The 11,580-nt window shown below is 43.2% G+C and overlaps 1 protein-coding gene across 2 annotated transcripts in view; it reads left to right on the top strand.

Moving 5' to 3' along the window:
• The first annotated feature begins 3,044 nt into the window (after positions 1-3,044).
• The window catches only part of LOC113447468 (V-type proton ATPase catalytic subunit A-like), a 30,244-nt gene continuing 21,708 nt past the window's right edge, over positions 3,045-11,580 (top strand). Inside the window, exons 1-5 of one of the 2 annotated variants that reach the window (XM_087914122.1) lie at positions 3,045-3,361; positions 4,991-5,096; positions 5,988-6,125; positions 9,572-9,700; positions 10,686-10,900. In XM_087914122.1, coding sequence (XP_087770248.1) covers positions 6,044-6,125; positions 9,572-9,700; positions 10,686-10,900 — 426 coding nt within the window. In that variant the 5' untranslated portion in view covers positions 3,045-3,361; positions 4,991-5,096; positions 5,988-6,043. Of the gene's footprint in view, positions 3,362-4,872; positions 5,097-5,987; positions 6,126-9,571; positions 9,701-10,685; positions 10,901-11,580 lie in introns of those variants that run through there. The other variant, XM_087914121.1, reaches the window with a different exon arrangement.

Genomic DNA, 11,580 nt, shown 5'->3' with positions numbered 1-11,580 from the left:
GGGGGTTCTAACTCCTTTTATCTAAGCTGCATGCCTGGAGGGATATCAGACCCTGCTTTGAACATCGCCTGGATCTTTTTCCTTTTCAATCAAGAATTCCTTTTGAAATACCCAGTTTTCAAAAGTCCATTCTTATTGTCTGAAGGGGAGAGAGTCTGAGCCTTACAAGTAGCAAGCTTTGGGATAATATAATAATAGAGTTGGAAGAGACCTTGGAGGTCTTCTAGTCCACCCCTTGCCTAAGCCTGGCGGGAAACGTTCACATCAAAACGTTTGTAACCCTGAATAAACAGCTAAAGTATGGTGGATTACTATGGCAGGAGAATGTCTAACCAATTCTAATGAAAGAGAGTTCCACATCTTGTTTTAAGCCATGGTTTGTGGACTAAACTGTAATTGGTTGGATTCTCACATCCTGGTTAGGGTGAACAGATATCCTTTGTTATAAAGGACAGTCTTTTCTTTCACAAAGTTATTTTTTATGTTGATTTCTTTTTCAAAAATGAACTTTTGGTCCCCTTTTTTTGCTCATTCAATTTTTACCGTGCATATACTGAACAACGCACGATCTTTCACAATGTAAATTTTACATTGTAAAATTTCACATTTTTTACAATGCGCAACCTTTTACCTTCATGTGAAAAATAAGAAACCGTTTCCTCTTTTTAAAATAAATTCCCCTGCTCTGTTCAATTTCAGATATTTTTTATTCAAATTCACCTTTCTGTAGTTTTTCTTTTCTTTTCTTTAAGACTGTATTCAGTTTCAAAGAATAAAAAAAAAGATGAAAATACAAAAAGTTTTCTCACTCTGAAATTTTCCTTTGCAAACCCATCTGTAAACATCCACAATATATGTATATATATGTATATATATAAGTATATATGTATATATATATATGTATATATTTCTATCCTCTTTCAGATTTGCTCCTCCCCCCCCAAAATCAGTGCTTTATTTCCACCACCACCCCAAAATAGAGTCACCATATCCATGCTAAACCAGGCAACGTAATTTTAACAAATGATAGCTTAATTAACACAAGGGATGGAGTGGGTTGGAGGGATGCAATAGCTAATTTGCAGAACTGGCAAGCCAAAATAAAAATAATAATAAAAATCTAATCTATTGATTGCAACAATCATGTTTTCTAGCTAAAAATAGAGGGGGGCGGGGAAAGAAAGCAGCCATCCTCTATAGAAAAATGTTGCTTCAGATATAAGGGGGAGGAAAAACCCCTGCAAAAATAAATTCTGGCTCAGGGCAAAGTGAGGGCCACGTGGGACAAGTGTGCCAAGGCCCCATGTGCATGCACGCTTGCTCCCCCACCCCCGTGCCACCCCCCACCCCACCCCCCATGCAGGAAGAGGCGTCCCTGGAAGGGTGCATGTGGGTCTGGCAGCTTCCCCACCTTTGCAAGCTGCCCCGAGGCCTACCTTGTCACAGAGATCCCTCCCTGCAGTGATGCAGAGCCTGGTTGCTAGGCAACCGCAGCCCAGCCCAGGCAAGGCAGGCAATGGAGGCCCCGGGCTGGGTGGGGCAGGCTGCAATGATTGGGAGGAGGGCCACCTTGTGCCCCCCAAATCTTTGCTTTTAGGGGTGTGGTGGACCTCAGACCCCACCTCCCCTCCCAGGCACAGGGGCTGTGGAGCATGGGCTTTGCAGTACGAGGGGCACAGCTGCTTTAACGCCACTGTAGATCACTGGCAATGCAGGGAGACAAACTGATGGAGCGGGATGAAGAGCACCCCATCTCTCAATGATCTGGGAGACTCTGGGCATGTGCAGAGTGGCTTTCCAGACTGGAGGCCTCCCAAGAACAGTATGCCCTGTTTTTGGAGGCCTCTTGTTTTTGTTTTCATTTATTTTTTTCCCTGGAAATGCTAAGGATTTATTTTGAGCCTTTCTCTCTCCCCCCATGGAAAACAGTCCCTGCTCAGTGTGGTTAGGGAGCCTCCGTGTAAAATGTGTTGGTATTCCAGTTGTGGGTGTGCAGGAGCAGAGAGGGGTGCTGGTCCTGTGTCTCTGAGCATGTGGGGAGTTTTTTCCTGCTCTCATATTTTTGCTTTGAGACACAAATGACAGCAGTGTTTTTCAGCTTCGGCAGCTTTAAGATGGGCGGACTTCAACTCCCAGAATCCGCCCATCTTAAAGCATGTTGACTGGAGGATTCTGGGAGTTGACACCCATACAATTAAATCATGCTGAGTGGGGAATTCTGGGAATTGAAATCCAGGCAATTAAAGCATGTTGACTGGAGGATTCTGGGAGTTGAAATACGTACAATTAAATCATGCTGAGTGGGGAATTCTGGGAATTGAAATCCATGCAATTAAATCATGCTTAGTGGGGAATTCTGGGAACTGAAATCCATAAAATTAAATCATGCTGAACTGGGGGGTTCTGGGAGTTGAAATACATACAATTAAATCATGTTGAACTGGAGGGTTCTGGGAGTTGAAATATGTACAATTAAATCATGCTGAATGGGGAATTCTGGGAACTGAAATCCATACAATTAAATCATGCTGAACTGGAGGGTTCTGGGAGTTGAAATACGTACAATTAAATCATGCTGAGTGGGGAATTCTGGGAATTGAAATCCATGCAATTAAATCATGCTGAGTGGGGAATTCTGGGAACTGAAATCCATAAAATTAAATCATGCTGAACTGGGGGGTTCTGGGAGTTGAAATACATACAATTAAATCATGCTGAGTGGGGAATTCTGGGAATTGAAATCCATACAATTAAATCATGCTGAGTGGGGAATTCTGGGAACTGAAATCCATACAATTAAATCATGCTGAACTGGAGGGTTCTGGGAGTTGAAATGCACACAATTAAATCATGCTGAGTGGGGAATTCTGGGAGTTGAAATCCATGCAATTAAATCATGCTGAAAGGGGAATTCTGGGAGCTGAAATCCACCCGTCTTAAAGCATGTTGACTGGAGGATTCTGGGAGTTGAGATACATACAATTAAATCATGCTGAGGGGGGAATTCTGGGAATTGAAATCCATTAAATCATGCTGACTGGGGGATTCTGGGAGTTGAAATGCACACAATTAAACCATGCTGACTATGGGAGCTGAAGTCCATACAATTAAATCATGCTGAATGGGGAATTCTGGAAGCTGAAGTCCACCCACCTTAGAGCTGCCAAGCTTTGAAACACTGAAAGTAAAGTAGAAGTGGGAAATCTGTTGACTGTGATCCTTTTGGTAGATTTACATTAAACAAATCATAAAGGTGTCAGAATGCAAAATATTAAAACTTCCTCTCCTTGTCTCTTCTAGAGTGTGATATGCCAATAAAATCCTGAGTCGTTGCAAAGCGAGGATCTCATTTCCCCCTCTGGTTTGTATCCTAATCATCGGCTCCTCGTTTAGTATTTTTCCATGCTTTTACGAAATAGGCAAATGCACAAATATGCAAAGCCGCCCAAGGCTCAGAAATCAGCTTTTTTCTTTCATCCTGTGGCTAAAATGGCTTCATGCCAGCTGAATCACAAAAAATAATAGTAATATCCCGTTTGTAAGTAAGAAAAAACTGGATTTGTTTGCTCTCATACAGTCTCCATAAACAGTGGAGATTTAAGAGTCACCTTGAACAGACTGTCTCTGCCAAATGTGACCCCCTCCTCCTTACAATACCAGAAAAAAGCTGCTTCTGGCTGAAATCATTCCTCCCCCCACCATGTTTTATTGAAGTGTGTTGTAGAATAAAATACAAACTTCAGCAAATTAAACGAGAGAAAGAAAAGTGCAGAGAGATAAAAAGAAGATAAAAAGAGATAAAAAGAATGAAAACAAAATACTGGCCTCTGATTTTTTTTTCAGTGCAGTACAATAAGAAAAGAATGACAGCCTAAACCTTTCGCTCTACATTTCTAAACATTTCAAGCCATTTAGATTCACTGAATCAGTGGAAGGAACCTTGGAGGTCATTTGTCCAACCCCTTCCCAAGGCAGGGGATCTCATACAAACCTGGTCAAATGGTGGTCCGGTCTATTTTTGAAAACCTCCAGGGATTTCTATAACAGCAAAATCATTCTAATCTTAAAGAGAAGAACTCCTCCAGTTTTGTTTGCACTTGGACTTTTTCTTTGAAACTGGAAAAAAAATGAAATATTAGCTTTTGAAGATTAGAAGGATTAACCTTGATCAGATTCTCGTAGGTACATCGTGTTGTGGCAATCCAGTCGGTTATTAGATTAAGGTGCAGGATCTTGTGTGAGCCCAAAAATAATTTTTTTTTTTTACTGGGTCCAGCAAGCTGGGAGGAAGAGATTGGACAGCCGTTTGCCTGGAAGGGTCCAGAATTCTACTGCTCCACATGAGGGTTAGACTATTTTTATTTTTTATTTATTTTTGTCAATTGCTTACAAGATAATAGGTATAAGTAAAAAAAAACATTGTTATGAATGCATGGATACATATAAGAAAAATAAAAGAAATAAATAAAAGAAACAATAGGACAGGGACCGTAGGCACGTCGGTGCGCTTATGCACACCCCCTACAGGCCTCTTAGGAAAGGGGTGAGGTCAATAGGAGACAGTCTAAGGTTTAAGTTTTGGGGGTTTGGGGAAGAAACCGCCTCCAAAGTCCCTTTCAACTCTGTTATTCTGCATTCTGCTTAACCAAACCTCTCCTTTGCTTGAAATACCTGCATGCAGAAATGTTAGTTTTCTTTCACAAACAGGTGTAGGGAAAAGCTCCTTAAAGGGGAGGATTTGAAGGTCAGGGTTTCTGCTGCAGGGAAGTATGTCATAGGAGGCCAGGCTGTTGACACTACACACACACACACACACACACACACACACACACACACACACGGAGTGGTTTTCTGTTGCCCAGAAAGCTTGGCTATGTCTCTCTCTCTTCCAGTGCCCTCCAGCCCCTTCCAGATCCTGGGTGCCTGCTCAGGTCAGAACTGGCTTGGAGGGATCGGCAAGTCCCTTACTCCAAGTTTACTCTTCCATCAGAACCCCTCTGTTCCTGCTGAAGACATCCTACTTGCCCGCTGGAAGAAAGGGAAGCATACACCGAGTGGTGGTACCAACTCCTAGAAAAATTTCCACCTTCCCAATGGTAAGATGACCTCGACTTAAGGCAAAGCTGGGCTGGAAGAAAAGCAAACTTTAATGGGCATTATTCTGTACAATTCCTTTTGTTATGCACTCACAAGACTCAGGATGATGTACTCTGTCCAGTTTGGTCCCCACAATATAAAACCGATGTGGAGACCCCTGGAAAGAGTGCAGAGAAGAGCAACAAAGATGATTAGGGGACTGGAGGCTCAAACATATGAAGAGTGATTGCAGGAATCTAGTATGTCTATTTTAGTGAAAAGAGGGACCAGGGGTGACATGATAGCAGTATTCCAATATTTGTCACAAAGAAGACGGGGACAAATTATTCTCCAAAGCAAGCTCCAAAGCAGAAAGCAAGACAAGAAACAACAGATGGAAACTAATCAAGGAGAGAAGCAACCTGGAACTAAGAGAAACTTCCTGACAGTTAGGCTTTCAAGAAGAGACTGGATTGCTATTTGTCAGAAATGATGTAAGATCTCCTGCTTGGGCAGGGGGGGTGGGGGGTTGGACTAGATGACCTACAAGGTCCCTTCCAACTTTGTTAATCTGTAAGAACAATTAATCAGTGAATTAAACCTCCAGAAGTTGTGAGTGCTCCCTTGTTGGAATATTTTCAAAACTTTACCGGACAACCATTTGACTGGGAATGGTATAAGTTCTCCTGCCTTGAGCAAAGGGTTGGACTAGAAAGCCTCTGAGTTTCCTCACCTTCTGAGGCTCAGAAGCTCCAAAACTTGGCCACCCAAATCACAAACTAGGAGTCCTTCAGCGGGGTTGCTCCCTTCACCGAAAGAAGAATGAGAAGGGTTGTTTTTTTTCTCTTTTAAAGTCCTGTTTTTATTGCTTTATTTTATGTCTGCTGGGTTTTTCTCCCTCTCTGATACAGAGTTTGCGGTAGTCACAGAAGTGGGATCCGGCTGCCTTAACTGACCTACGGGAGCAATGGATTTCTCCGAGCTTCCCAAGATCGGGGATGCGGAAAAGGAGAGTGAATTGGGGTTTGTCCATGGCGTCTCTGGGCCTGGTAAGTTGGCTGAGAAGAACTGAAGAAGCTAAAGTACCCCTTTTAACTACCTGCAGAGGGGAAATGGGGAATGAGAATGAGGAATGAATAGGACTTGGGGTGACATGATTGCTGTTTTCCGGTGCAATGAGAATGAGGAATGAATAGGACTTGGGGTGACATGATTGCTGTTTTCCGGTGCTTGAGGGGCTGTCACAGAGAAGACGGATACAAATCGAGATCAAGGGAGGTACTAATCCCACTGTGTAAAGCCTTAGTAAGGCCACACCTAGAGTACTGCATCCAGTTTTGGTCACCACACTATAAAAAGGGATGTTGACACTCGGGAAAGAGTGCAGAGAAGAGCAATCAGGATGATGAGGGGACTGGAGGCTCAAACATACAATGAACAGCTGCAGCCAGAAAATCTGAGGAATTCTGGGAGTTGAAGTCCACAAGTCTCAAAGTTGCCAAGGTTGGAGATCTCCTGCTCTGGGACCTTCCTAACTGTCCTCCAAGAAGCAAACTCAGTGAGGCAAGCTGGTTTCACTTCACGGCCACATTTCTGTTGCTTAAGCAAGGTGGTCATTAAGTGAGACGTGCCTGATTGTACCACTGTATTTTTGGCCACAATTGTTAAGTGAATCACTTCCGCTGTTAAGTGGATTCACTGCAGTGGGTTCACAATTGTGGCTATAAAAAAAAAGGCTGTAAAATTAGACATGACTGCCTTGCTTAGCAGTCGTAGTGGCTAGTCCCAGTTGCAGTCGTAAATTGAGGACTACCTATAATTAGCTGGTGTGCTTCAAGGAGAACCATGGCACCAGGCAGGAACTGTTCCTAATACTTGCTTCAAGGACCTTGTGCAAATCTTTCCTCTGCTGGAAGGATGGAAGCTATTTCACCCATCCATCCTCTGTCTCATCTCTCACGTCAGACAGACAGATAAAATACACAGATAGATAGACAGATGAAGTAAATGATGGATGGATGGATGGATGGATAGACAGACCACCCATCCATCCATCCATCCATCCATCCATCCATCCAACCATCCATCATTTACTTCATCTATCTGTGTATTTTATCTATCTAAACCTAGGGCTGGAAGGGGACCCAGAGGTCTTCTAGTCCAACCCCCTGCTCAAGCAAGAGATCCTATACCATTTCAGACAAGTGGCCGTCCAGTCTCTCCTTAAGAGCTTCCAGTGAGGGAGCCCCCACAACTTCTAGTGGGAAGCTGTTCCACTGGTTAATTGTCCTCACTGTTAAGAAGTTTCTCCTTCGTTCCAGGTTGTTTAGCTCTTTGGTAAGTTTCCACCCATTGCTTCTTCTCTTGCTTTCCGCTGCTTTGGACAATAGCTTGACCCCTTCCTCTTCTTTGTGGCAGCCCCTCAAATCCTGGGAGACTGCTATCATGTCACCCCTAGTCCTTCTTTCCTCTAGACCAGTGGCCCCCAACCATTTTTGAACCAGGGACCGGTTTCACGATTATTTATTCTTCCACGGACCGGTACCTGAGTAACGCGAGACTCCACCGCCATCGGGATGGCTCTTCGTTCGAAGCCGCCCCCCCCCCCCACTTTGACGAAACTAAGGCGCGAGCACCCAAAGGCTGCTTTCCAACCGAAAACCCGGAAGCGCCGTCAAAACAAGATGGCGGCACCCAAGCTTTGCGGCCCGGTAAAAAATTATCCACGGACCGGTAGCGGTCTGAGGACCGATGGTTGGGGACCCCTGCTCTAGACTAGCCAGACCCAAATCGTGCAACCATTCTTGATATGTTTTGCTCTCCAGGTCTTTAACCACCTTACTTGCTCTTCTTTCTACTTTTCCTAAAGCCTCAACGTCTTTGATGCAAGCAGATGCAGTCAATTTTGGGTGTGATTTTGCGTATTGTTAGGCTGCTTCCCTCCTAGAGGTTTTACGAGTGTTTCTAAACCCCAAAGAGTGCAAATTTAATGTAGAGGCTGGGTAAGAATTGGCCATTAAATAGAACTTTTCTTAATTTTAATTTTATTTTTTTTAAAAAAAGAAATGAGTGCCACCTAGTGGCCTTTGAGTCTCCCTGTCAGTTTGGGTGCTGGGCTGCCCACCTTCAGTTTAAAACGATCAAATCTATAATCCAAAAAACTATATATAAGAATACTATATTAAGAGGGTTTTGGAGAAATTGAGATGAGATATAAATCTAACAGACACTTCAGGGGGGGATAAACAGAGATTCCATACAAGAAGGATAATGCTCTTTGCATGAATGTTTATTTATTTATTGGAATTTGTCAAACAAAAATGAGAACAAGAATCTCTCTCTCTCTCTCTCTATTTATATATATAAGCAAAATACAACTCACACATCATCACAAAATCTCCAGAACCATAAAGACAAAAACTTGAAATTTGGCACATAGGTTCCTCTTGGCTTCTAGGGGCTCACTAAGAAAGGGTTTTTCTAAATGACCATCAGAGCACTTAGAGTATTTCCTATATTACTATTATTAACACGCTCTGATGCTAAGGAGTTCTACTCCCCCTCCCCACCTGGAAAGAAATCTGCTCCAAATGCAAAATACGATCAGTGGAGAGGAGTTTCAGTTTCAGTTTTAGTTTCACAGCACCAAGCAGCTTTAGTACAGAACAGTTGAGCTAAGCCATGCCCAGGCTCCTTGCTGTCTCCTTCTTGCTCACATAGCAAATATGAGTTTCCAAACAGCCCCCAGCTCTCTCACACGCTGATAGGATGCTAGCCAGATGAACATCAATGGATGCTGGTGGGCAGAGGCAGAATTTTCTTTTCCACCAAAAAAACTAAGCCAGACCACCTAGTTTCATAGCGAAGCATGGGCATCGAGCTAGTAAGAGAATAAAAATACAATGACAGGGCTGGTAGGCACATTGGTGCACTTATGCACACCCCCTCTACTGACCCCTTAAGTATGATGTAAGGTTCACGGAAGACGATTTGTGACTGAAACTGTGAAAATTTATAGCTGAGACCACTGAATCAGGTAGGCAGTGGGTTTGACAACTCTATTACAGAAATTCGTATTTTCCTGATTTGTGGGAGAATGTCTGAGAATAGCTGAGATTCTTTATGTATTTTTAAAAATAAAATAAAATTAAGGATGTCACTATACTACCTTGGACCTTTAACCTGTTTAAAATAAAAACTTGGGCACAACTTCTCAAGCATGGTTAAGTATCGCTTAAGTATCGCTAAGAGACTGCTAATTTATTGCTGGGTTGTTCAGAAGTCAGCCTGATGAAGGAAGGAGGCTGAAATTGAAATGTAGGTAATTCCTATTTTGATGCTGGCTAAAGTCTGTGTTTCTCAACTTTGGCCGCTTGAAGAAACCCTGGTAAGATTATCCTGTCTCCAATAGACTATTTTCTCTTCTGCAGCTTAGTCAAGCATCTTATTCTCTCTGCTAAAATACCTTTTTTGAAAAAAACAAATTTCCCAACAGTGGTGATTGCCTGCAAGATGGCGGGTGCAGCGATGTATGAGCTGGTCCGTGTTGGCCATTTTGAGTTGGTAGGCGAGATAATCCGTCTGGATGGAGATCTGGCCACCATCCAAGTGTACGAGGAGACCTGTATCCTTCTGGGGGAAGTCTCGTTTTCCTTGTCCAATGTTGTTAACTCTTCATTTCCGGGATTCCCCCCTTCGTGCGGTAGGTAGAATTATAGATGAGGTTTTCGAGAGTTCATTTTATGACATGCCGGCCAGGAGCCAGAAGGAAATCCGGTTGATCAGATGCCAACAGATAACTTGATAATCCAGAAGGTCTGCGATTGCGCTGAAATGGATAAACTTACACAAAAATTAATAGAAAAGGAAGACTCAAAATATACAGTTTGGGAAAACTGGTATAATTGGATAGAAGACAGAAACCAGCGAGTAAATAGATAAGGAAGGGAAAATATAAAGAGGTTATAATAGGAGTATTAACCAGATGCATGAAATAAGTATGAGAAGATTGTTTGATAAGAACGCAACGTCTAAGTAATTAGAAATATATACGTTTTATGTTTATTGGTTATGTTTTTTCTTTGGTTTCATTTTTAACTAAATGTTTTGTACTCTGTGATATATCTTTTAATGTTTAATAAAGTTTATTTTTAAAAATTTAAAAAAAATGAAAGAGAAACAGAGGTCAAGAAAGATGGGGGATAACCAAAGGTAAAGGTGCAAAGAAAAGAAAACCAAGTTCTGACTTGTGATTTTTTTTCAGCACAAGTAGAACACAGGAAAAGTTACAACCTTTTGGCGTTAAATTTCTAGTAAATTTAAACCATTTCTATCTCAGCCAAGTCAATCTAATTGTCAAAACATAATTCAAAAGTTCAAGAAAAATGGAAGCCCTCATGCATCTCAGCTTTCTGCTCTTGCTTGACAAGACTATCTCCGTAGATGGGTTAAGCCAGGATTAAACCAGGATCAATCCAGGATTAAGCCAGGATTAAGCCAGGATGTGGCCCTCCCCTCCCCAAAATGTCTCCTTTCCCTACCAGAGACTCTACCATCCTCCTCTTTTGTCCTTGCTGTGCACCCTTCTTTTTCCTGAGCCGTCCCTGTAGCGGGAGTCTGTGTAGGGGATCCCGTGCTGCGAACGGGGAAGCCGCTCTCCGTGGTTCTTGGGCCTGGGATCATGGGCTCCATCTTTGACGGGATCCAGCGCCCCCTGAAGGACATCACCGAGATTACCAAGAGCATCTACATTCCCCGGGGCATCAACATCTCCGCTTTATCCCGAGACCTGAAGTGGGACTTTAAGCCGAGTTCCAACATCCGGGTAAGAGACAACCAGCTGTTCAGGGAAGAGTCATTTGAGATCCAGAGGTGGCATTCAGCCGGTTCTGACCAGTTCTGGAGAAACTGGTAGTGGTAATTTTGAAGAGTTTGGAGAACCGGCTGTTCTGACCAAGGCTTCCTGAGATACCAACAAACACACATAAAATCCAAACCCCTTTTATTTTAGTTCAATGGCTGTGGATTATCCTCATTCACAGCCCCAAATGAGTTTTAAACCGGTTATAATTAGTCCCAGGGACATCGGCCAAAATTCCTCGGGAGGTGTCTGATAAGAACGCACCTTTATCTGACTTGAAGTGCCGCCAACGGCTAAAGTCCCAATTAGTCTTTCCAAAACCAAACAGAGAACAAATTCACCACGGAGTTTTCAGGTTCCAAACTGACCAGAGCAAACAACATTGCTTCCTGCAAAGGTTTTCCTACCTTTGCACTTCCTTTATACCTCATGGGAGGGGCCAATCACCTCCAAGCCTTACTTCCGAGTTGCCCCTTTTGTCTTAGCTGCTCTTGCCTTCTGGCAGCTCTGTGCATATGCACACTGGGAACAGGCTCCCCTTGTTCCTCTGCCTCGCTGCTGTCAGATTCTGGAGGCTCCGGAGTCAGCACATAACTCCCAAGTGGTCCTGGCCCCTTCCCTGCGTCGGACGCAGGACCCTCGTC

Source organism: Pseudonaja textilis, chromosome 16 (genome assembly GCF_049901715.1).
Source record: "Pseudonaja textilis isolate UNSWEBS1 chromosome 16, rPseTex1.2, whole genome shotgun sequence".
Taxonomy (NCBI): domain Eukaryota; kingdom Metazoa; phylum Chordata; class Lepidosauria; order Squamata; family Elapidae; genus Pseudonaja; species Pseudonaja textilis.
This window is presented reverse-complemented; position numbering and strand designations above follow the sequence as displayed.